Consider the following 26407-nt stretch of genomic DNA (forward strand, 5'->3'; position numbering starts at 1 on the left):
GGCAAAGAGATGGTACTTTGCGAAATGTTTGTCAAAAGCTATTGATACTTGTACGAAAAATAATGTGAAGAGACACAGAACTAGTACTGATTACAAGCTACAATTTTCCGGTTTTAACTTTGGCTTGAATAATTACTTGAAGTCCTAGTTTTGTATCTTTTCTCATTATTATTCGTAAAAGAGGTGTCAGGTTATGAAGTAAGGTCGGAACGTCTTCTAATACACTAAATTCATTTTAGAGATAATCACTTTTTAAAAGATAATGTTCTTAAACATTATCAACCTAAGCTAATGAGTGGATAAAATTCACAGTTTTTAATCTAGCAGATTAAGTTCCATTAAAGAAACTTTAGTTACTTGATAGCAACTGTTATGATTGTAACAAAGTTTTTGGCATCGACAGACTACAAAATTATTGTGACAAAAAGCAATTAATGTTCAAGATATACTTTTTTATACATGTAAGAGAGGTCTTAAGTTATTCTTGCTCTATCTAATAATGTATTGCTGTGAGTTATTTTAACTACATGTAGGACGTAGTTAAATAAGAATAAAATAATTAAATAAACTTGGACTTTTGCGTTTCAAAATTTTCTCAAGTACTGTACTTAAATATTTAAAAAACGATACCGTACATTGTTTACAAATTTTAATTCATTTAGATAAAATTATAAATAAAAAGTTATTTATCACACAAATACTAAATACACTTAACACAATATTGACTGTTACAAAAAGAGCCGTCAGACCAATTTCGAACAAAACCTGATGTAAATTAGTTACTTGAGAAGCTCCCTTAAAATATTGAGGCAATGTTGCAATGGTCCAGATTTATGGAAATATAAAACACTTTTTAGGTGTACGACAAACATTGATAGATCATACTAATATATGCATACATCAAGTGTTAGTAAAGTAATTTGAATGTTATATGACTAAGTCTATTTTAAAACAAATTTACCTGAGGTAACTTGGATTTATAATGATTGGTTGAATGAAGTCCGATTTCAATGTCGTTTCAGTCATGTTACTTAAAGAAACTGATCGGGAATCCCGGAAATCAGCAACATTTTTCTGAATTGGTGATTGTAGTTTTTTTGCCTCAGTAATATTTGATTCTATTTTGGATATACTTTCACTGTTTGAAGGATCCAAGGAAATGCTTGTGTGCCGTAGATTTGATAGTTCATCATCAGATGTTTCTAAGGTAATAGATTTATATTCAATGTTTTGTAAGTTACGATCAGATGGCAGGTTGGCAATAAAATTCTCTTGATGTTTGGACGAAAAGGAAGTACGATATTCTAAATTATAATCTTTACTTTGTTTCGACATCACTTTTTGGTTTAGTTTTTCCAAATACCCTAAATTAGTAAGCTTATTCTCTTGATTAACAACTGTTTTTCTCAACAAATCTGAAGAAATTAGATGACTTGATTCTTTTAATGATATTTTCTCTTCGTGAAAAACTCGATACTGTTCTTTTACTTTATTATCTTTCATATAACGCTCAGTCAGATAGGCTTGAAGCATTTCTTTATTAATTGGTTGTTCTGTCAATTTGGTTTGAATTTTTGAAGGTATACACTCCATTGTTTGAACAATACTATTTAACAATGCTGGATCTGATAGACTTGCTAAGATATTGATTGATTTGGTTCGTTTAATGATAGAATAAGGTGATTTTATCGTAAGGTCAATTGGTGAGATTGTAGCGTCTTGTTTTTTATAAAAATTATGAATGTTATTGTCACAATCAAATGTTTCACAAGAAGGATGATTTTTTTCCTGAAAATTCAAGAAAATCGGTTGATTTTGAAATGGTGTATCCAAAGAAAGACGAGTACATAAGTCATATGGGTAAGTTATCGGTCTATTTAAAGTAAATAATCCTGGAAAGTCCCGTTGTCTTGGCATTGAAAGACTGAAAAAATCCTGTGCTATCTCACATTCTTCTGTTTTAGACTCTTTACTTATACTACCCTCGGATTCAGTTTTACTAACGAGTTCAGTTTCAACTTTATTCTCATCGAATGAATGCATTTTTGCATCTTTAGTAGTATTAACTGTTTTAGTTGCTTGATTTAAATTTTTTTCTTCTATGTTTTTACATTTTCTATACTGAGACCTTGACTTTATGTGTTTAGTGAGGTTGCTTTTACTTCTAAAGCTAAAAAATTATATAGAAAGTGAATTGAGAATAAATAAGCAATTTATTTAGAAAGGAACACTTTGTTACCTGGAAGAACAATTCTGACAAGTATATATTCGAACGTCTGTATGAATCTTCATATGCTTTTTTAACATTGAAGGTTTTTTGCAACGAATACCACATTGATTGCAAATGAAACGTCTACTACCTGTAACACCAGTTTACAATAAAAAACTAATTTAATATATAATATAGCTGAAGATTATTTCACATTAATTGTACAACGCAAAAATACATTTTTTGAGTTTGAAACTATTTAAAAATTTCTTTTAACGAATTTAATTTAGCATTCTTTTTAGGTAGCCAGCAGATGTTCAAGTACATCTTGCAGGAAAATTTCGTTATACTCAGAAAATTATTCTACGTGCTGTGATTAATTTCCTATATGAGGAGAATGAACATTTAGGATCTAATGTAGTAGACTGACATGTAGTTAACTAACACTTAGCTTATTAACTTGTTTGGTGATTTTGAGGTGAATAACTTATTTTTAAACACATTCAACATTCTTTGAGTATTGCGGGGGTTTCTAATACTATTGATGACAAATTTACTGTATTAGTTCGATAAACTTAAATAACATATCGCGTAAGGTGAACAAAAGTTTAGAAACAATAAAAGGAATGTTATGGTATTTTTAAGATTTGTTTATGGCTTGCATGATAAATCTACCATTAGTCGTCAAAAACTTTAAAAGTTCATTCTGCAAGTTTTGTCTGCAAAAAGTTTTATATCAGACTGAATACATTAAAGTAAAAGGTATATAATTACTTAGTATAGTAAAATGTCTTTCTTGTTACTATAAGTATAATGCCCTTAGTAAACTTAATTTTGTAAATATTCCAAGAAGCTTGACTAGGCTCAAAATCTAAAAGAAAAAAAAGTTAGACATAAAAAAAAATTCAAAACAACACTATTCGTTTTGTTTTTTTTCCTCGTGATCTGATTATTATAATTCGATTCTATAACATACAAATATACGTTTATCATTATATAAAAGGAAAAAAAAAAATTTTTTTTCTGTAGTGAAAACTGACTTTTCACAGTTCCGCTCTAAAAAAATGTTATTTAATTAAAGTATGATTAAAATCGCGTTTAAAAGTAACTAAAAATTTTTATGTACGGTTATGTTGGCTTTCTCGCAAGCCTAAAATCTATCAACAGAAATCAGTTGTACTGTTCAATTTTTTAAAATTATTTCGATCAACTGGTTGCAATGAAATAAAGAAAAGTTGAAAAACGTAGTTTTTAGGGTCCTGAACTAGGATAAAAATTTTTGTGGTCCACGACTTATCTCTCATTTGTTTATAATAAAATAAATGTTGATATAATTAATTAATGTGTCCTTGTAAGTAATTTACATACAAAATTAACCCAAAATGATGTTAGGGTTAGTAAATTATTGTTTTTCAAGTTTTACATTAGATAACTATTCTTATCATACAAGGTAGTACATTTTTAAAGCATTGAAAAATGCATGCATGGGCCAAATCTCAATAAATAGATTAAGGACGTTCGGTAGAGATAGAACCCTGTGATGAATCTTTTTTAAATTTTGACCAGACGTTCTTATTGTTGTTACAATGAAGCTGTTAAAATTTCAAGAGGTTCGTCTGTTTCGTTAACGAGATATTGAATTTCAAAGTTCAGTCATTCTAACACGGTCGCTTACGGGGAAACTTATAAAAACTCAGTTTGAAAAAAATTGGAGTGATGAAAATCTCCAATTTTATTTATATGTCACAGATAATGTTATTAACTATATGTACACGAAGTTTTGCGACGATCGTCTGATTAGTTTATGAATAAAAAAATTAAATAATAGTTCGACAAAAACGCAGTGGCAACATGGCAAGGAGCGGGAAATTCAAAATGTTTCAGGACGTAAATCAGTAAATATTTGAATATCATGGTAGATATTTATGTATTGCTGTATAAAACATAAGCTTATACATGTGTGTGAGTGTATGTACTTAGGTTCCACCCATACCCATAACAAAGTAATGTATTATAATATCACATATTTATTTTTCTTAATAAAATTTTTATTTGTAATTTTTATACAATACAATTTTTTCACACAAGATAACAAAATCACATACTTGTAGTAATCGCAGAAACTAGAGTCTGTCCTAATTATTTAACATATCACTTTCAATGAGACTTTTCAAGTCACATAAGAATTCAAGAATTTTATTTACATTAGCTACAAATATAATTGTATGTACAGATATCTGTCACAAATCTTTCAAATTATTTACTCATTTTTATTACATTGTTATAATTAATAAAAATCAAATACTTACATCTTTAGCACAAATACATTACAAATATACACATACACTGCCGTAACCGACGCAGCAGACAGTGCAGAAACTGCAGAATGTACACCACCTGATGTGTGTTTATATGTGAGTACATGAACACTCATACATTGGAGACCCGTGCGGCGATGCCAAGTCTTCACTCATCGCTACTTCCCCCTTGCCCCACAAGTGGTTCCCCCCGCTATCTCTACCGAACGTCCTCAATAAGCTCACTAAGCAGAGGTATAATAATTCTTTTTCTTTTTTTCAAACATAAATTATAGAAATTTCTGTTCACTTGCATCTTTATGAGCTCGAAGGGAAGTGAAATAAGCCGGAAGTGTGGAAAACAATATTATGTTTGCATAAAAAATAAAATTCTGATTGATTTATTCACTGAAAATCACTACAATTTATTTAAATTTTTTTTGCAACTACAGTTTAATGGCTAGAAAACCATGAAAGAGTACAACTACTTCTCACGTATTTCTTACCTCAGGGAGCAAAGGAGGAAGCAAGAACTCATAAGAAGCTCCCCTAAACCTGCTTGACATTGATTTTCTTAATTTATAGGTTCTAGAGAACTAATATAGCGTTACGCTTTCTTATAAAAAGTACTCTTGCAAGGTGAGTGTTCTGCTCAGTTTACTCTGCAAGTCCTTCATAAGTTTTTTGCTTCGTATGTTTCTAATATTTTCTTGTAAGTACAACTGCTTTAACACTTTATCTCCAGATGGCTCTGGAAAAACCGTAGCTGTTATCTGCTGCAATTCCTTCTTCCTTGAGCTAAGAGACCGCTTATCACGACTATTGTGTACAGACATAATCTTATCGTACAGTTCATCACATGCAGACGATTTTCCTAACATGAGTGAAAACTCATATGATAAATACGAGAACTATAATTCACCAGCTACGATCTTATCATTTAAAGAAGTAAAAAGATTACAGAGGGAAGTCGCTGCTCACCATGATCAATTCTTATCTTGGTTAGCAAATGAGATAGAAACCACACGGAAAAAAGAGTCGCAAGCTGCGTATGCAGTTTCATCACCACGTTTATAACCATTAATGTAATATGTAACCATTACTTGTCATATGTAACAAATATAATGTAAAAATGTACCTAACTGTGCCAAGGCTATATGAACTCGTTTACAATAAAGCCTAAAAATAAATACACTACGAAAGTATTTATTTAAAAAAAAAATTAGAAAAGTAAATAAATAAAAAGCACATGCAAACATGCCGCTAACAAAATCAAGACTAGTATTAAGTCTACTAATACTATATCTCTTTCGCACACATTACTCTTCTGGTAAAAGCTGCTCCCACTAAATCATTTTATGTGGAAAAAGAGCTATTCCCATTAACCACACTGAAAGACTAGTGATTGGACCATGCAATAACCGTGTAAACGAATTTATTTCGGCTCTTAACACTAAGAACCCCTCATTTGGTAACATCAATGCCGCTTCTCTTAGAGGAGCGGTGTAAGCTCAGTGGTAAGCGTGCTTTTTACTGATACAACCCTGGTCTAGGGGTCGTGGGTTCGATTCCTGGTGAATGCAGATTTTTTCAAAAACTATTCTCATCAGGAAAAGTTTCTATGTAACCCCGGCTGTTTCAGGGCGAGTTTCTCCGTAAAATTTTCCTTCAAAGTAATTGCAGGGTTTTTTGCTTGCCCCACAGGTCTTCGGTCCTGGGTAATTGCGAAACAGTGTTAGGGCTATAGGTAGGAATTAGCGGATCCAATGCGCCTGGCAGGGATCGCCAAACTTAACGGCGAAGAGTGGTTCCTGAAATATGGGGCTTCTTCGGTGATGCTAAATAGCCTGGATCCGATGCTTCGGCAGAGAGCGCCGGCTTAACTGCCGAGGAGTCCTGGAATACGAAGTCTTATCCGGGGAAAAGCTACACAGTGGCAAGGGAACTCAATGCACCGTTGATGCAGAGAGTTTCAGCATAACTGGCAAGGTGTTTTACTGAAGATACTCGCACTGTGCCCATAGATTAGGTATGATATCAGTAAAAGGGTTAGAAATGAGTGCGGCAATACACCACCACACATAGGTGGTGAGTGGGTGGCCCTGGCGACTAGGCCGGTAACCCGGTAAAAAGAAAAAAAAAAAAAAAAAAAAAAAAAAACAAACAAAAAAACCAGCCGTAGTGTCACATTTGACCCTAGGAACATGTGAAAACGTGTATATGGATATGTGCCACTATTTTTTTTTGCGTTCTGAAACATGCAACACAAAAAAATTTAATTTCTTGAAATTTTGAAAAAGTCGACCTTACAAATAGTGGATGTCTCCTCAGTAAGTAAAAAATGCGAAATTGCATATAATATTTTTTATTGATAAAAATATTTATTAATATAGAAAAAGTACCAAAAAAATCAGACTAAAAAATATTTACATTATTATTCATTGTAAAGTGTGTTGTTCATCGCTCTGTACAATAGTAACAATTGGTTCATGGTAGCTACGGTAAGAAATAACTGTTGTAGATGCAATTTTATTTAGAAATCTCGAAAAAGTGTCGTCTATATTTGTATCACCTATGGTAGTAGCTTGATGTCGATTATTATTAATATGTAAATGTAAAAAATCGTTAAGAAAGTCTATTAATGGCTGCGAATTTTCATTATAGCAATTAACATTAAAATCGCCAGAAACAATCATAGGCAAAGAATTGTAATTTTCTTGCAATGCAGTAGAACCAGTATCTGAGTATGGTAGCAAATTTAACGGCAAAAACCAAATGATTTCATTGATGTTAATATTTGGTACAATATAAACAGCAACATGCTTAAAAAGTAAAGTTATATTTATACACGTCAATTATAACCAACGGCAACTGTCGTCTTTCTCAGTCTCTTCCTGTGGCTTGTAGACCACTCGTCTCATCTGCTCAGTGAGCAGTGCTGACCTCTGAATTAGACAGACCAATATTCTTGCAGGTGGCAGCGTAAACACGCAGCACTGGCCACTTATTGGCCAGCAGCCGTCCACAGCATGTGTGTGTGTGAACGTGCGCATGCATACTTAACTGCTTGTAGACGAATATTATATAGTATATTTATATATTTTGGCTGGCAGCAGCCTAAACTCAGTGCTCCTCAGTACAGAGAGAGAGAGAAAACGGTATTAGTATACCTATATAGGCGTGACAGAAAAAGCGTTTTGCTTTGAAAATTTTCACTTCCCAAGCGGAAATGCAAACCCCGAATAAAATGTTTTCACATAAAAAAATTCCACTTCCCTTAAGCTCAAAATAGGACGAGAAAATTAGCACTCGGACTGTACGATCGTCGTTGAAAGTGAAACAGTCAATGCACTAGCTACATGCTCCACCCCAAGCAAACTAGAACTCGAAGTGAAGTCCACAAAGAAAACTTGCCTCGTGACTCATAATTAACAGTATCGCGGTAGAATACTCTGAAGAAAATATTTGTGAGTATATAGTAGCGTAGAGATTTTTAGACCGTGAACGCAAAGAAATTAAAATCGTCTACCTGTATTCTACAAGTTATAAGAAGCACAGATGTTACGTTATAGAAGTCTTACCCGGATGCAGAACCAAACTTTTTTGTCACGATCGCATCAGTCTTGGCTCGATAAAATACCACTTTGCCGATCATTTATCCTTGCTCTTACGTTTCAAATGCAATAGTTTTTGGGCATATTGATGCTAACTTTTCAGGTACCATGACGTGTAGTTATTGTGCGGGTGCACATGCTACTCAGAAATGCACTTCAAACCCTTCACTGTCTTGCATTAACTGAAAAATTAACGAATTCGTGAATCTTAATCATAGTGCAATTGATAAACACAAGTGTTCAAAATTGCACAAGAGTATTAAACAAATAATAAGTACCATAAAGTATGACGAATTATTTTTTAGTGAGCAGCAGAAGTAAAATAAAACTAGGCTATGTAAGCACTCAGTCTTTTAGTGCACATCTTTTTAACATCCATTACTTTATAATCGATGACAATATTTAGATTTTTGGTAGTAGAGAATCGTTTTTGAAGCCAGATATATCTGACCAACAGCTTAACTTACAAAGATACAAAATCTATGGGAATGATCGGACTAGTAAGGGATGTGGTGACGTCGTCTTTCACATGCACAAATCAGTCGTATATTAAATAGCCGATACTTCACTGAGAGTGCTTATTTACTCTTAACGCCGTGAATTCATCATCACCGATATCACAATTGATGTTTTTACTACATTAGACACACATCCTTATCCGCAACAGTGCTTACGACTTTTATATTCCCCAGATAGGGCACCTCATTTTATAACTTGTAGATCTTTTGAATACTACAAAGAAGAAACCATTTTCTATAATCTTCATCAGATCAAATGGAATTTACTATTTGAAGTTCATAATATCGATGACAGTCTCTCTTTGTACGGACACACTAAAAGCCGAATACGACAAACATGCCTCATTCCGCACCTTTAAGGGCAGGTAACACCCTACACCGTGAATTCCTTCTTAAATCAAAGATTTAATTCAGGTACGAAATCGAACTTGGTGCAGCTTAAAATGTAACCACTCTGAACGTCACCTCTCCAAGTACAGATCGTTATGCAAAACGTTAAAAATTATTGTTCGAAACGCCAAGCTACAACACTATCGTAGCAGGTTCCTCAGATGTCGCACCGCTACCGAGCCCTGGCCAGTTATCAGGTCCATTGATCTTTGTGGGCTCACGAAAGATATGTTCAAGATATGTAAGACAGGTTCCTACATTATCCACAGTCATGATCAAATTCTTTGGGAGAAACGAAGAACCTGTATCTTTGCCTCCCTAACTATTTGCATAAATTGATCTCAATGAACAGTACTACACATCACTGTGTCCATTGCCATTCAAGCTATTAACTTTGCTTATTCTAATGCTTGCGGTTTGGAAAGATTACCTGTTCAATATCTCAAATCTTGCCTCGCTACCGTCATGCCTATTCTACTTCATTTATTTAAAATTTTTCTAAAATTAGGAGTTTTTTTAATTTCATAGCAGCATACCAACGTAATTGAAATATCTCAGAAAGGTAAGGGCAATGACTGAGTTTGTGTACGAAGCTAAAAAATCCTCAACCACCAGTCAGGTTACAAAACTGGGCACAGCATCCAAACTGCTTTAATTAGAACTATTGACGATGTTCAAAATGCCATAGAGAGAGCTCAGGTTATCTTAATCATAGCTATTCATCTGATCCATAATTTTGATTTGGTCAGCATTAAATTGTTAGTTAAGGTTAAAGAGTTATGATTTTTTAGACTCTGCTATTCGATTATATACTTGACAGATCGAACTGAAACTCTGCGTTCACTAGATGGTGAAAATTCACAGACTCTTCAACGTGAACAAAAAGTGCCACAAGGAAGTTCCCTCAGCTTGTTACTATTGTCGATCTACCTAAAAGTCTTACTTTTGGTTTTCAAAGATTGTTCTTACCATATTCATAGTTTTTGTTTTTATCTGCAGAGCCATATCAGATATACTGAGCACCTTATTAAACGAGCTAATGACATCCTATTTAGCATCTTCTAGTGTTCTAAGTAAAATGGACTTACAGTCAACATTCCAAAGACAGTTAGCATCTGGTCCAGTACTCGCAACTTCAAGAGTAAAAAAAAGCATTACAGATAAAGGGAATTATCATCAAATACTGTTATTTATTTAAACTACTTGGAGTCACTTACTTTTCATCTGTAACTTGGAAACCTCACTGCGTCTCCGTTGCTGCAACATATCACTTGGCATTAGCAAGATTTAAACGCCTTACTGATGGTATACCAAAAGATTAAAAACTACTACTTGTTCAGTCTTCCATACTTCCTCGACTTGAATACTGTGCTACTGTACTCGTAAAATAATGTGTTCTAAGAAAGTACGAGGATCTGGCTAGAGAAAGTACAAACACCCATTGAACGTATAAAATACAGCTGCCTGTACGTTACAGTTCAAAGCAACGCTGAACTCTTTGAGTCGGAAGCTTGGAGCGAATACGACGTTCCAACCTTTGAACTAGAGATATAACTATCTATGCTATAGTATGGCGTGTATACATGGATCATTCTACTAAAAATTGTATACTTCCTGTCCCAGTCAATTACAAAGTCGGTGAAGGAGATATCGATCTAGAAAGTTTTTAAATTATTTAAAAGATGTTTACTGCTAAAGGTACAACAGAATTTAGACCATAAAAGAGTATTTCTTTAGTTTGAGATGCAAAAAAGGGGTTAAATAAGCGTTACGGGCTCATGTCTCACTCGAAAATTTGCAATTTTAAAGACTTCTGGAATTAAAACACAGAGTTTTTACTTTTTTTACGGTATAAGATCATAAAGTTACGAGCGCTAACAATAATTTTACGCATTTTAGACAGCCAAAAAAGATTTTATCCAAAAGTTGCATACTGTTTAAGTTGCGGGACCGAAATCTTATGAATTTAAAATTCACACGGAAAATACTCTCACAATCGCACGCAATCGAATACGGGCATTCCAATTAGGGCGTCTTATATTCTACAAATGTCAAAGATGTTGCAGGAATTTTTTCCGATTTTTTCATTTCATTAAGCTAATTCTATTGGCTCGTGAATTTGAAGATTCTATTTCCTTAAAATAAAAACTAAGAATCCGTAACGCTAAGGATCTTTTTGGCACATGCATCTTTTTTGAGCATTAGGTTATCAACTCGGAAGGTAGAAGGTTAAAACTAAGCTGTTTTATATATGATATTAGTGCAGTGGCAAAGCCTTATTTGCGTTTGGTTCATTACAATCTCGATTTTTCGACGATTTGATAAGAGCCCGTAACGATCCTTTTTTTTGCTAAAAGCCCGTAACGCTATCCCACAATGATACAAAACACATTTTATCTTCACTGAGTCTTAGCTTATCGGCTGGAATAGTATAGTACATAATATGAAGGACACCGTATATCGTACAAGACAAGAATAGAGTTAAAATTTTACTGTAAGTGGTATCATCATTAATCTAAGATGATTTTTCGAACCCGTAACGCTCTTTTTTTTGAACGAATCACATCATATCTTTGTGCAGTATTTTATTATCAACTCGGATAGTGTAGTACATAATAGTATGGACTAAGTACATCCTGTAAGTGCAAGAATACGGTTAAATGTTTACTGTAAGTGGTACAATCATGATCTTAAGACAATTTTTTCAAACCGTAACGTTCCTTTTTTTCTTAAATAAAATAAGAAAATCGTCGTAAAAAATTTTCTGGGGCATATTCAACAGGGCCTAAGAAACTTTAGCTTATTTTGGTCATGGACAATACAAAAAATTTTTTTAGAAAAATTAAAAACCCATTTCAAGTGTTTGTCCATCCCAGCCCTCGAAATACGCCGTTTTCAGTAGAATGATCCATACACATTGTAAGTGCGGACATTGCAAACTGCGGGCACATGTGCCTGCTGTCAGAGTGTACATGTGCTGTGTGGGACACACGTGATATACATGTGATCACGAGCTGACAGCTCAGTCAGAGGTTAAAATATATATGCTCTAAGCGCTTAACTCAAAGAGTTCAGCGTTGCTTTGAACTGTAGGCGTGTAAAGATGGGATAGCTAAGCACAGACAGCTGTACTGTATGCGTTTAATGCATGTTTGTACGCTCAGAAACCTAACTCTTGTACTTTCACAGTACAATTTTTTTTCCGTGTACTGTATGGACTCTCGTCAGAAATAACTACTAAACTAAGTAGAAGTGAGAATGTTTTACTTCGTTTTGTTTAAAATCTACGAAAATCCAAACACATTTTACCGGCATATCGAAAATACAAGGTCCCGTCTTTTAGTAGACGAACTGTCTATCGCATGCTAGCCCTGTTAGGAAACATTCTAAAGTTTAGAGTGCTTCCCTATCTGGTAGAGAGATTTCCGACTGATGAAAAAGAAACCCTGACCGATGCAATTAACCTAATAAAATGTAACTCTAAAGAGCTTTAAGTATCTGGAGTATCCCACGATGAGTTTAATACGTCCTTTACCATGGGAGCTGACAGAGAGTGGAATAAATTACCAATCAGCCTCAGAGTTACATATACAATGTCAACTTTTAAAAGTCATCCTTTAGATTTCATTCTTGCACGTAAAAAAAGATTGTGCAGTGAGTAGTATTTAAATTATGACTTTTCGACCTTTACTACATACTTTTTTTGTGATCTGAAAAACTAGCAACTAAAACTCAACAAATAGTGTTAAATATTTAGTGTTAATAACTTGACGTATTTTTCTTGTAGTCTAACATTTCTTTCCTTTTGATTTATTAAATATACACACTAATTTTATTAATTTTTTATATTTTAGTACATTATTTTTATACTTAGTACATTTGAATTATTAAACTCTGTATCAACCATTTTGTTAGACTAAACTAGCTATTGTTTTCTCATAGCTGCTACATAGCATCGTTGTAACCCAATTGTTGGGGCTATTGCAGACCCAAGATCCTTAGCCTAATGAATATCTACTCTACTCTCTCTGCATCAGCTAGTATCATTAAACTCCAAATGAATGTCTTCCTGAGTATGTAGTGGTATTAAGTAAGGCAAAGACAGATCTTCCTTCCCAATATGCCCCACATTTCCCCACGCTCCCCTACATATAACCTCGTTATTGTAATTATTTTTACGTATTTTGTACATTTCATAAGTCCCCCCTCTCGCCTCTTCATTTTCAACATTTTTACATAACCCCGACACTCTTTGTTTGAACTTTAAGTAAATCCCTCGAAGCCCGAGACCAAACTATCGTTGGGTAAACCTCCATCCTGACTCCGCATTCTTTAACACCGCAACACAGTTTCCAAAAAATGAAATATTTTTTATTTTACTGTTTATTTTTTCATGGTTATTTTCCAATCCCCCCCCTTTCCCACTACTGGTCTAATTACAAATTTAAGTTAAAATACGGTTCTGAAATTCATGTATAATAATTTGTCATACAGTAAGAATGAAGAAAAAGGGATTTTGGAATATAAGACAAAATACATTTAAACGGTTTAACTGCAAGTCTGTTAGCGTAATCCAGAATGAAAAGAAACACTTCACGCTTTCCAGAAAAGTAACCAATTTGGGAAAAAAATCTGTACTTTCTTCAAGTGTATTCATTATATGTTTACATTAAAGAAAGTAAAAAAAAAAAGAAGCACTCATATTCGTAAGATTTTACATAAAAGTGACGATTCAGCTATTAAATAGAATCACAAAAAACAAGTTTTACGCATTGACAAGTTAACTAAGTGTTTATAAGAATTGATTTTTAATATTAAAAAAAAATAGTAACTGTAAATTCAAAAAAATTTTCTTTACTTTATACACCAGGTAAATATTAAATAATACAGGATGTATGTAAGAGTGTTTAAAGAAAACTTCAATGCAAAATTAGGATTATTAAAATATAACAAAGTTTACACATGTATTTTATTGTACTGTTTTAAGTTTAAGGATTTTGTAAATTACAAATTCATTTACAAGTTAATAAGGTATTTTAATAGTTTTCAACAAAAAAATTGTTGTTTTTGTTATTGGGTAATGACTATTTTTATGTAATAAGATCAAAATCACCTATGAGACGCTCCAAGGCTGCATCTACGGTAATAGGAGACGATATCGATACTGCATGCAAAGAGCCTAATGTTTCTACCATTGAACAAGAAGATAACGAAGAAGCTAAAGAAAAAGAAAAAACGCATGGTAGTATAACCAATACACCTTCTCGTTTAGGTGCTAAACAGCGAGACATATTGATAAAACACCATTGCGCTCTGAATCAGAGTAACTTGACACCGTCTACTCGTCCTACAGCCGCATTCGAAACGTCAAAGCAGCAATGGAATGCCGAACGCGATGATCAAGTCACTTGTAAAGAAAGCACTATAATTAGACCTTTAATAAGAACAGAAATGGATCACCTCGAAATATTTGACACACGAGAATGTTTTACATATGCAAAGGACAACATTGCAACGTTTATTTCGGCTGACTTAACGCTTAATTTTACTAACAATAGATTATTATTAGATTTAAATTATATTTCAAAATCCGAATTGAATAAAACGCAACCACAAGTAGGTGACGTGATAACAACCGATTATAAAAATTAATTTGCATTCTATTTAGCTATCAAAGAAGAGGAAAAAGAAGAAATATTGCTTCAAGATCTTCACTCATGCTTAGCAGGTTTATCCAAAGCAATAATAAATAAAAATATAGAAACATTGAGATTATCCAGGAAGGCCGGAATAATGGACAATTTGCCCAGAGGAATATTGCCCAAACCAATTCATAAAGAACTTGGTCATGTAAATATTAAAATAACTGTATGTTACGGTAATTGTGCTTATTTATCAAACGAAATGAGACAACAAAAATTAATAGAATGCCACTACAGTCTCTTTGGTGGACACAGAGGCATGAATAAAACTTATAGAAGAATACGAGAATTATATTACTGAAAAGAAATGAGAAAAGATATTGAAAATTTTGTACGAAAATGCAAACTTTGCCAAGAACAAAAACTAACATTGATGAAAAACAAAAATACCGATGACAATAACTGATACTCCAGCTAAAGTTTTCTCAAAAATAGCCATCGATACTGTAGGACCATTGGCAACATCAACATCTGGTAATGAACATACATTAACTATACGATGTTAATTCTCAAAATACTGTGTAGCAGTAGCTATACTCGACATCCGAGCTATCACAGTCACAGACGAGCTGGCAAGATACTTCACAGTGTTAATAGTACTCAGCAATAATGGAAAGAGTTTTCGAAATAATATGTAAAGAAATTTAGCCCAAATTCTCGGTTTTAACCTTAAGACCGCTGCACCTTACAATCCGTAATCTAACGGTTCACTAGAACGTAGTCATGCCATGCTCGCAAGCTTTTTAAGAACAAAAGCTACAACTAAACAGGATTGGAACAAAATTTTACCTTTTGCTATACATGAATACAATACATTATGGCATACAGCTACCGGTTTTACACCATATGAATTAGTATACGGCAGAAATTCCCAACCTTCCTTCTTCTATAGAATTTTTAGAGTCATCGGAATAGTCTAATGAATTATTAGATAAAGTTTTTAAAGTCTTAAAATTTGTTTTGGTTGACTCTTGTTCGTTATTTCCTGTCGTTTCTGGCACTATGTAATAATCCCAATACAAAGATGGGTCAGCAAAATGTGTATTTTGCAAAATTATTAGTTAAAGGATGATTTTTATAATTATTTTCATCTAATCTGCTTTCCAATGCATCTTCATGCATTGATCTGCGTGCGGTGGATTGCAGCTTTGGATTTTGCTCTATTTTAGCGACCATTTCATCTTCTGATGTACTGGATGAGTCAGTGTTAAAATTAAATGCCACTAATTTTCGAAGTGCAGTTTCAATTTTTTTTATTTGTAGAAGTCGTAGAAAATGACGGTTGTGCTAAAGGGTTAAATATTTCTTCCAATTTACTGGCTCCAGTAATAGCTTCTTGTTGTGACTCGTCTTTCTTGAGTTCGGCGCTCAAGTAACCTTTGAGCTATTGATGATCTAGTGAGTTCTCGTTGCCCTTTTTCCATTCCTGGCGGTATAGTGAGAGAAGAATTTTTGGAGCCTCTTTTTCTTATTCTCATTGCTTGCTTCGCTGTAGTAGTGGGTTTGAGCTTACTTGAGATTTAATTGTGTATATCACTGGCCCTATTAGCACGTGTAATAGATGTTTTTGTTTGTCGAGAAATTTTAAAAATAGGTTTCAAGGGTAACATACGGGATTGTTATGTTGTATAATTACTAGACTCGCTGTCAAAGCTCGAACTGTTAGAGCGACTACTGCTTCTGTTACTGCTGGATGTAGAAATTTTCCTGATGCTTTTACGCCTCCCCTTAAAATCTATACCATCTTTTATGATATTTATTTCATAAGAATATGCAGGGTTACGCGATAAAGCGTCAGCATTTGAATTCAAACGTCTGGGTTTGTACTTATAGGTGTAAATGTGTCCGCAGAGTTCTGATCTTTTATTGATATGATCCATGTCGAAGTTTTGTGGTCTCCGTAAACTGTAAATTTTTGTCCGTAAAAATAGTGTCGAAAATATTGTACGGCGGCTATTACTGCTAAACATTCTTTTGTAGTAGTGAAGAAATTTCTTTCGCATTCATTAAAAATGCGAGATATGTAGGCTACAGGATGGTCTTCTCCTAGTACTTCTTGACTTAAAACAGCACTGAAAGCTTAGTTGGATGCGTCGGTAGTTAGAATAGATGGTTTGTCGAGATCGACACATGCAACTACCGGGGCTTCACACAGGGCTGATTTTAATCTTTCAAAGCTCTCTTCCTGAGTCTTAGTCCAATTGAATTTTTGATTTTTCCGTATTAATAGGGTTAAAGGCTCTGCAATATTAGCATTATCTTATCTTCGATAAATCATCTATAATATCCTTTTGGTCCTAAGAATTCTCGAATTTTTGTACAATTTGTTGGTGTCGCGAAATTTTAAACTGCTTCAAGTTTTTTGGGATAAGATTTTACTCCATAACCACCTATTTTATGTCCTAAATATGTTACTTCAGGAGTTAAAAATTCTCATTTATCTAGCCGTTATTTTAAACCAGCATCTGATAGTCTATTAAATAATTTTCTTACTCCTACTTCATGTTCTTCTTAAGATTTGGCACATATTAGAATATCATCTAAAAATATATATAGTTCTGGGCACAGGCACAGGCCTTGCAATCCCAATAATACAGAATCCATGAGTCTTTGGAGTGTAGCTGGTGCATTGCATAATCCAAATGACATGCCTGTATACTCGTAATGTCCGTACAGAGTGCTGAAAGCTGTTTTATGGCGATCTTTTGGAGGTACTTCAGTTTGATGGGATCCATTAGCTAGATCAAATACTGAAAAAAATTCTGACCCACCAATTCGCTCCAATATCTCTGTAATATTAGGAAATGGGTAAGCATTAGGGATAGTTTTAGCATTTAATTTTCTGTAATTTGTTACGAGACGATGTCTCTTTTCTCCGTTGGTTTCTGGCTTTTTGTGGACAATCCACGGCAGACTATTGTATGGGCTGGAAGAGTAGCTAATGGTTCCTTCTTGTAATAGTTTATCGATCTGATCTTCAACTTCTTTGTGTAGAGCAGGAGGATATGTGTATTGTTTAGTAAAAATAGGTTCATCGTCAGTTGTTGGTATATTGTGTTGTACTTACAATGTAAGTAGAACAGCATCACCTTAAATGTAAAATAGATAAGAATACTCTTTTACTATTCGGTAAAGTTGTTTATTGCTTGTCTAATCATGATGATGCCAGTAAAGTTTTTCTGTAATATATTTAATTCTTTCTTCTATTGTTATGCCAACATGATCACTAAAATTTGAGTCAAGAAAATCTAGATCAAAAGGTATGACATTTTGCGGAGGGAAGTCTATTTTTACTGACTCTTCTCTAGTGTTTACAAACATCGTAAAACAGCGACCTTTAGTGTATGTTACTGCTGCTTTGCCTATGAATATACCAGGAGTACTTTTTATCAAGCGCAAGTATGCTTGTCCGTGGCTGTTAGTTTGTGTTCCAAGAATCTCTATGGAAACTCTCATTCTGGTTGGTATTTCGTATACACGATTTTAACTAAAGGTTACTCCTGTAAGTTTAAAATGTTGACAAGTTGAAAGAGATGCTGAGTTTTCTTTATTTATGCTAATATTATCTATAATTTCGTAAAAATTATTTTTATTACTTATGTATTCTGTCGTCGTATCAAGCAATTTAAGTCCACGTTCTTCGTCACTCATTCTTACAACTCTTCCTACAAATGAAATGGGACTCATGAGTCTTCTTTTTAGAATCGAGACTTATGTGTCGACGGCTTCGGCTAGAAATAAATTTTCTAATATTTCTGTCTCACCGAGGGGTGTTTCTTGTGCTAAGATGTAAAAAACGTTTTTATGAAATATGTTTAACGTTACTGTTTCTAATGTTTTGATATTTTAAGAAGTTGATCTAATAAGAGCAATTTTTGTATTAGTATTTATAATAACATTTGGTAGTAATAAAGATATTTTAATAGCATTGACGCCCACTCCTCTATCTATGATAAAAGTGTCTTCACTTTCATTTAATTGTGAAATTTTACGTCTTATTCTCGGTGCATTGCCAATGTTTCTTGCGACAGACACTCGGGCGATTGCACTAATTGGTTCGTCAGTAGACGCTGATTGAGGTCTTTGCTCGCCGCTGCATCTGAGTGACAAGCACCGTTACCGTTTCAAGAATGGTCTAATTTAGAAGAACTGAGTCTGAAATTTTACTGATTATTGAAAAAGTTCGACCTTGAGCGAAAGCTTGTGTCGTTTAGCGATACACGTGATATCTGAACGTTTTTGAAATTGCAGGGGTAATTTCCCATTAGAGAAGTAGACGAGTTAATAAATACACACTGCAGTAAGCTTGTGTGAAAGGGGCAATTCCAATAGGCTAATAATTGGTTTTCGTGTTGTGTTGGTTGTGTGGGGCCAAAATTTCGATGATTTTTCCACAAATCGTTCAAAGGCTAGTAAGATTGCGTTTCATTTGATTTTAGCAACAATTCTACTGATTAATTATTTGAGTCGTTATTAAGATATTGAAGAGCTGGGTGTGATACTATTCTTCAGTCTGAATTAAACGTAGTCGGGAAAATTTTTGTGTTATTAGGGTTGTAATAATAAGATATATTATCACGATTGTACATGTTGGGATAGTTATATTTATCTTGTTGTATATTTTTTTGATCGGGCTGAAAATATGCAAAATTTACTTGTGTGTTTTAATGGTGTATTGATAATTTATGTCTTGCAGTACGGTGTAACTACTAGCAAGGTACAAATATGGATTCTGATGGTACATGGTAGCGTGAGTTTTGGGGTATAATATTTTTCCAACTTCTTATGCTTCTACTTGTAAAACACCGGCAAACGTTTTTGGTACGTTTGACATCATTTTGATCTTAAATCTATCCAGTAGGCCTCGCATGAATGCTTCACGGCCAATCATTTCTAGATATAACTTGGAATCAGGCTGTTGGTTTTCAGGAATATTATTGGAAACGGCCGCTATTTTAGCTGCTCTAGCACCTTGATTAATGAGTTCGGAAATTCTCTCGTGAAAATCGCGAGCAGTTTCACCCTGTTTCATTTGTGAATTATTAATGTCGGTGATGTATTGAGCATCACTTTTAAAAGGAGCAAAGTGTGCCTTTAAATGGCTTATAAGATCGTCTATTGTATTTATTGTTAATTTGTCTAGACAACTTCTTGCTCCACCCTTTAGCCTGGAAATGACTGTTCTTAAAAACATAGGCTCTTCCACATTTGAAATAAGGGACCAATCATTTTCAACATCTTGCAAGAAATCTCTGAGAGGTGTATTTTGACCACTATATGTTGGTATGTGTAAGGCAGCTTGACTTATAAGTAAAGCTAAATTATTTAGGGCTAGGTTACGTGATAATTCAAGGAATTCTAGTGATTTTTCAGCTTTCCTTGCCCTATAGTATTGTATAAGTAACTGTACCCTTGTAGCTACATCTGCTATTTTGCTTATATTCTCAAGTGTCTGATCCATTATAAAAAATAATTTTGAAAATAGATAAAGAAAGACAATAAAGAAATTTAAAAAAACAATTAAAAATAAAATTTTTGGTTTGGTTAAAGCATACTTTGAGTAAAATAAAAGGCTTAGTTTCTCACAAGGAATGCCAATTTGTTACGTCCGAACTTCTATAAGTGAAGGGCGAAACTCGTAGATTCGTTCTACAAACAAATAAATCAAAATTTTATTGGTCAGAAATCAGCTATCGGCCTAAAGGCCTTATTTGCTCTTACTCACAGTATACTTTCCTTTTAAATCGTTGACTCGGCGTTATGGTGTTAGATATCACCGAGCGATACGTATGGAGGGGTGCACGCTGAGCTGGCGTTGACTTTATCTCACGTCCTTTTAAAGATCTTTGTCATACAGTATCTATTTTATTGTCCTTTAATATTTAACTTATTCATCAAGGTAAGAATTATGTGTCAATCAATTAGAATTAATAGATCTTGGAATGTTTCATATAATTCAGTAATTGGAATGTTTTTGAATTAAGAAAATTAATTTAATCAACAACCAAGTTATGTCTTATCTGATGATTTAATAAATTTAGAAAAGCCAGTAATAGTTGATTTTACAAATAGTATAAATAACAAAGTTTCAGATTCACATTTACAATATTATACAATTTATAGTTTTTTCTTAACTTAACTCACTTTTATGATCTTTGGTTAGCCGCTGCTTGCGCGCACGCAGTCGCAAGATTTTACAAGGGTGACCGCAACGATGTTACTGATCCTACACGAGAGCACTCGTGGCGATGACAGTAATTAAGCTTCTGCTTTTAACGTCGGAACCCAAGTCGACGGTCCTTTCTTTCTTGTTCCTCCTTGATTCACTTTTTAAGCGAGTTTGCAGTAGCCTGGTTTGCTCGAGCTTTTTTTGCACAGCTTAGTCACCGAACTAAGTCATTCATTTGCTCGAAATGCTTGTTTTTAAGAAGTAGCTTAATCATCGAACAAAGTCATACATCCGTTGAAAAGACGCAACAGATTTCACTGTCCAACCTTTACTGTTACTTTGGAGCACTTGATAAAAGAGAAAAGGCGAATATTGTTATGTTTAAGGGGTTGTTATACTCTTGCGTTTCAAGAGGATGCGTTAAGTTGGGGATCCGAACGACTAATCAGAGCTCAACATAATTACCCTCGACTGACGCGAGCACAGTCGTGGTGCAAGAATTTCACAGTAATCGATGGTTAAAACTGCTGATCTTTCGGATTTTACATTAAGTACACGTTACTGTCGAAATTGTGTATAATATTCCTTGTGTATATCCACAGTAAAGAATGTTGAAGTTGTTGATTAATCACATTGCTTGGTGTGCTTGTGCAAATTGATTTTGTAAGATGAGCGTTTTAGAAGATTATTTGAGATTGGACGCGTAGTTCGAGTTTTGCGACGGTAGCTTGTTTCAAAAGAAGTAAGTTATATGTCACGCGATTGCAGAATCAGGTATACCGTTCGATGGTTCGAGATCACTGAGCTTTTGCTTTTCATAATTTAAAAACGAAACTCTGTGTTGTGAAGTAACAAATATTAAGTATATGACATACGATGTCACAGTCGCTTGCGTTATTATTTAACATTTCATCACTTACAAGTGGCCAGTAAGCGATCCAGGTCATGGGGTGATAGGCGCTTGTGTTTTCAGTTAATAATTAATTATTTAATAGAGTGGCCAGTAAGCGCCCTGGGTCATTGGTTGATATGTGCTTGCATTATTAATTTAATATATTTGGGAGCCCTGTTGTTAAATGACCTAGCACGACTTAGTATACGGGAATCCCAGGAGAAATAAGTCTTTTCCTACACTTCTGCTGTAGCTCTGCTCTGATTGGCTTCGGAACTTTTCGAACGGAATGTTCCGATAGTGGTGCGGGTATGCGAAGATTCTCTTCGCCAACACTGGACAATTGAAGTATTACTATGGTTAAGCTTGAACGCCCAAGGCAAGTAGATGATCTCGTGGGAGGGAGTCTTTAGCCTCGCAAAAAAGAGTAGTTGCTTTCTCGCTTGGCTGAGCAACCGAGGATCCTTAAGTTTAGATAGTTCTGCCCTGGGAACCCAGGATCTTCTTTAGGGGATCTCTGTGTATAGATAGCGTACCGGTAAGGTAGAGACTGTGCCAAGTTAGTGTCCTTCTTCCGACTGGGCCCTCAGAGTTTTTAAGGTTTGTCACCAGAAGGGGGCCCTAGAGACAGTCGGAGCTGGTATACCCGAGGATAACCTGAAGGCAGAGACTACTTATAGTGGCAGAGTAGCGATGCAAGACGACGCTATGGTAGCCTTGTCTGGATCGAAGGCTTTCGGGTCAGACAACGTTTTTGGTGGGCTCCCAGAGGTAGGAGTTCGTAGGTGGAATCACGACAACGCTACGCAATCAGACATCTAATTTTGCCGGACGCATTCCGGTATTTTGTCGGAGTAGCTACCTCTCTCACCACTTCATTTTCTGCGACTGATCTTCAATAGAGATAGCGCGAAAGTAGAGCAACTTCAAGGGGGTGTTACGGTCGAGAAGCTCCATGGTTTCTAACTCAGCCAGGGGTACGCTTCTGGGTTCCGCAAAGAGAGAATGGAAATACCCCAGTAATTAAGTTACAAATCATATTAAGTAAATGACGTTGTCTTTAGTGTAAAAGTCCCTAGTCAGATTGCTCCCAAGTGTCATTGGTTGTGAGGTCAAAGGCCCTAATCGGTAGGCGCTACGTACAGCTAGCCAAACGTAACTTCCATGAGCTACAGAAGTATGGGACCAACTGTCCTAAGCTCCTGAGAATTTCCCCATGTATTTACTGCGCTGCGTTATCACGAACGTTAAGTAGAGGGGGTTCGCAAGTGTTAGATGAAAAGGGTAAAATTGAATACAGGTGTACCTGTCCTTAGGACTATCAACAAGATTTAGCGAAGTTCAGACAAGCAGTGAGAAGTAGTACGAAGTAGTCAAGACACAAGAAGTGGGGAAAATGTGGAATTAGATTTAAGGTATTATCCATGAAGTAGTCATCAAAAAAAAAGTAAAATTAAAAAATAGCGACTGAGAAAAAAAGGTATAATGAATCTTGCAAGACTAAAAAAAGGAGAGGTAAAACTCTGCACTCTATAAATAAAAAAGAAATTTAACTGTTGCATCTGAAAGAAAGATGGAAATGTAGGAAATTATGTAAACATATGGAAGCAAGTTTTAAGAAAATTTAAAATACTACATTAAAAAAACTTAAAGAAAGAAAGCGATATTTTGGAGATGCTGGCTTTTGGAAAAAATGAAAAGTTAGTGATAAAAAATACATTACTAGATCAAAAGAGTAAAAGTTTTGAACAACTGATCGACGGGATCCGTAGTTAAAGAGAAAAGTCAGTTAGGTGCAAGATGTGTTCGGTTGGCAGACAGAGAAATGAGTAAAAGAAAGGTGTAGAGATCTGAATAAATTACAACAAAGGTATGGAAAAATAGTGAGCATGGAATGATAAGTAGATTGTTTATCATAATGCAGAAAATGTTGTGTTGTGAAATTATTTTTAAGTACTCAAAGCTAGTTGTGGTTAGTCTTTTGGACAAAAAATAAGATGTAAATGTGGTCAAGAATTTCATAGAGGTTTTTCCGTTGTTCACGGTGCTTTTAAAAAATACTAAAAGGGAAAGTAGTAGGACTTCGTGTTGTGCTCGCGTGGCGCACCGTCGTGAGGTGCATGTATCTGGCTTAAAAGGGCTATCTGCTGTTTGTTAAGTGAGGAAATAATATTGTGGGGTGTAAATTCAGAGAAAAAAGTGTGGAATTACATAAGTTTTACATGGATTTTAATTTAGAAAAGTGCAGAAAATAAAAAAGAATGGTCTGAATAAGTAAGGTTATAACAAAACATTGAGAAAGAGCGCTTGCACAACTAACTAGTTGAAGTCAGTATAAGTAGACAAAATAATTGTAGCCACAAGCATGGTAGTTGTGAAGAAATCCATTAGCGATAGTAAGGAAAGCAGACTTTTAAATAACAAAGCCTTAAAAAACAACCATACAGGAAAAGTGTAGGATACGATAACAGAAAAAAAAGAAGCAAACTCGGAGATAATTGAATTTTTGTCAAGCAATTAAATCTGGACAGTACGGTAAAACACGTTACGCTGATGATAGACATAGTCTGGGTCCAGCCGTGTTGGCGCGTGGCCAATTGATCTACCATTTATTATTATATGCATTATAACGCCCTGAACACGGTAGGCAAGGGTGAATCACTTGAACTGTTGCCGTTTAACTCTTATTAACGAATTTTAGTAACAAATTCAAAAATTCGATTTTTATCTTCAAAAAAAATTTGGTCATGTTCTTTGGGACATTTTGAACATAAAATCCATTAGAATCTATATGCCTAAGCCCCATAGATTTTGAGTAAAGAATTCCTCAAACTCAAAGAATACGTTTTTTACGATTTTTGACCACATTTTACTCAGCTGCTGTTGCATTTTTTGTGACTCGAATTTTACCTCAAAGCATGATCTTTTGGATGAAAAAATATTCGCAGTTGTATTTGCTACAGTAATTGTGATACAACTAAAAACGGACTTGAGTTTCTGATATAGAGTACAATACGGCACTCGGCATTATTTTTGGGACTTGGAGTTTTCCACGTAAAAAAAAAAATAAAATTCCGTGTCTCCTGAATATGTTCATTGCTAAGAATGAATGCAAATGATAAAAAATGAGCGAATGGTATCTGAATAAAATTCGAAGAAGTTAATCACAATTACATTTATTTTTATACATATGCTTTGATTCATGAGAACAAAACGTAAGGCATGGGATTCCTGCTTCTATACAGCAACATAACTTACTGACGCGACTCTTACAATCACGATTTAGTATGAGATCACTGGTAGGAGAAAGTATATTCTTAACTTTGGTAGGTATAAGTAAATTATCGTATACTTTAAATCCAAACATTGTAGATACTACCTTTTTTTGGGAAATGATATTTTTAACTTTTGATACGAAATTCTCACAGCTATATTTTTGTCACTTACTTTAGAGATAATAAAAATTTATTAATAGGTTATTTACTACGACACTGAATTTTTTTTTGATGTGGAAAACTCCTCTGGTTCCAAAATTAATGCCGAGTGCCGTATTGTGCTCTAGATCAGAAACTCACGTCCATTTTTTTGTTGTGACACAATTGTTATAACAAATAGGTCTGCGAATATTTTTTTTCATCGAAGAGTACATATTTTGAGGTAAAATTAGAGTCCTTGCGAGTTGAAAAAAAATACAACAGAAGCAGAGTCAAACGTGGTCAAAAATTGTAAAAAATGCATTTTTCTAAGCTTGAGGAATTCTAGTTTTTCTTCAAAAACCGTATTTTTAAATTTATCATTAAAATTTTTTATGACAGTTGAACGGCAAAAATTCCAGTGATCAACCCCTGCTTACCGTGTTTAGGGGTCAAATTGCACAGAATAATGAAGGGTGGATCCGTGGATGTCGATTGGTTACGCGCTCATACGGCTGGACCTGGACTAGCAAAGGTGAGAATAAAGAGACAGAGGAGGAGAAATAAAGGAATGTAAAAGTATAGATTGCTGCGATAAAGAAGGGTATTAAAAAGTGAAAAGATGAGAGAGAAGAATACAAGAAAGCGAAGCAGGCTGATACTGAGGAACTAGAAAAAATGAGAATATATCAAACTGCAAAGGTAGGCATTTAATATAAATGAAAGAACGCTACTGATGGCAAAACGCATCAAAACCATCAAAAAAAGCGGCAGAAAGAGGAGCTGGCGATAGCTTCAGAAAGCGAGGGGGAACCAAGCACAGAGAGTTGGAGCATCAGAAGCAGTCAGAGAGTAGCAGGGTCGACACGGAGCATTGGAACGAGAGCGAGTGCAGTGGGTTTGTCAGAACAATAGGTACTTCGAATGAGGAAGTTATTGCAGAAAAAAGAGAAAATTGAATAGAGTAAATAATACAGTCATAAAAGGAATTAAACTTAATGATAATGAGCGAAGACATCTAACGGAGTGGGTAGACACACTTTTTGCTTTGAAAAGAGATAGTGGTTAAAGAGGTAAAAAAAAACTTCTTCTGTCAAAATGATACCTAAAGGATTAAAAATCTATGCAGGCTTTATAGATTACACTGCTGTATTCGATACGGTTAATCGATTCTGGCTTCCCAAAGTATTGGAGAAAAAAGAA

General features: G+C 34.5%; 1 protein-coding gene across 1 annotated transcript in view; it reads right to left on the bottom strand.

The window, feature by feature from the left end:
* Window positions 1–26407, bottom strand: part of LOC106644347 (uncharacterized) — a 258083-nt gene that overhangs the window by 149041 nt on the left and 82635 nt on the right. Inside the window, exons 4-5 of the mRNA XM_089589204.1 lie at window positions 2240–2360; window positions 962–2170 (exon numbers count right to left, since the gene is read on the bottom strand). Coding sequence (XP_089445330.1) covers window positions 962–2170; window positions 2240–2360 — 1330 coding nt within the window. The remainder of the gene's footprint in view (window positions 1–961; window positions 2171–2239; window positions 2361–26407) is intronic.

Source organism: Copidosoma floridanum, unplaced genomic scaffold (genome assembly GCF_036245765.1).
Source record: "Copidosoma floridanum isolate Cflo_tuat_1 unplaced genomic scaffold, Cflo_Japanese_pri ptg000008l, whole genome shotgun sequence".
NCBI lineage: Eukaryota > Metazoa > Arthropoda > Insecta > Hymenoptera > Encyrtidae > Copidosoma > Copidosoma floridanum.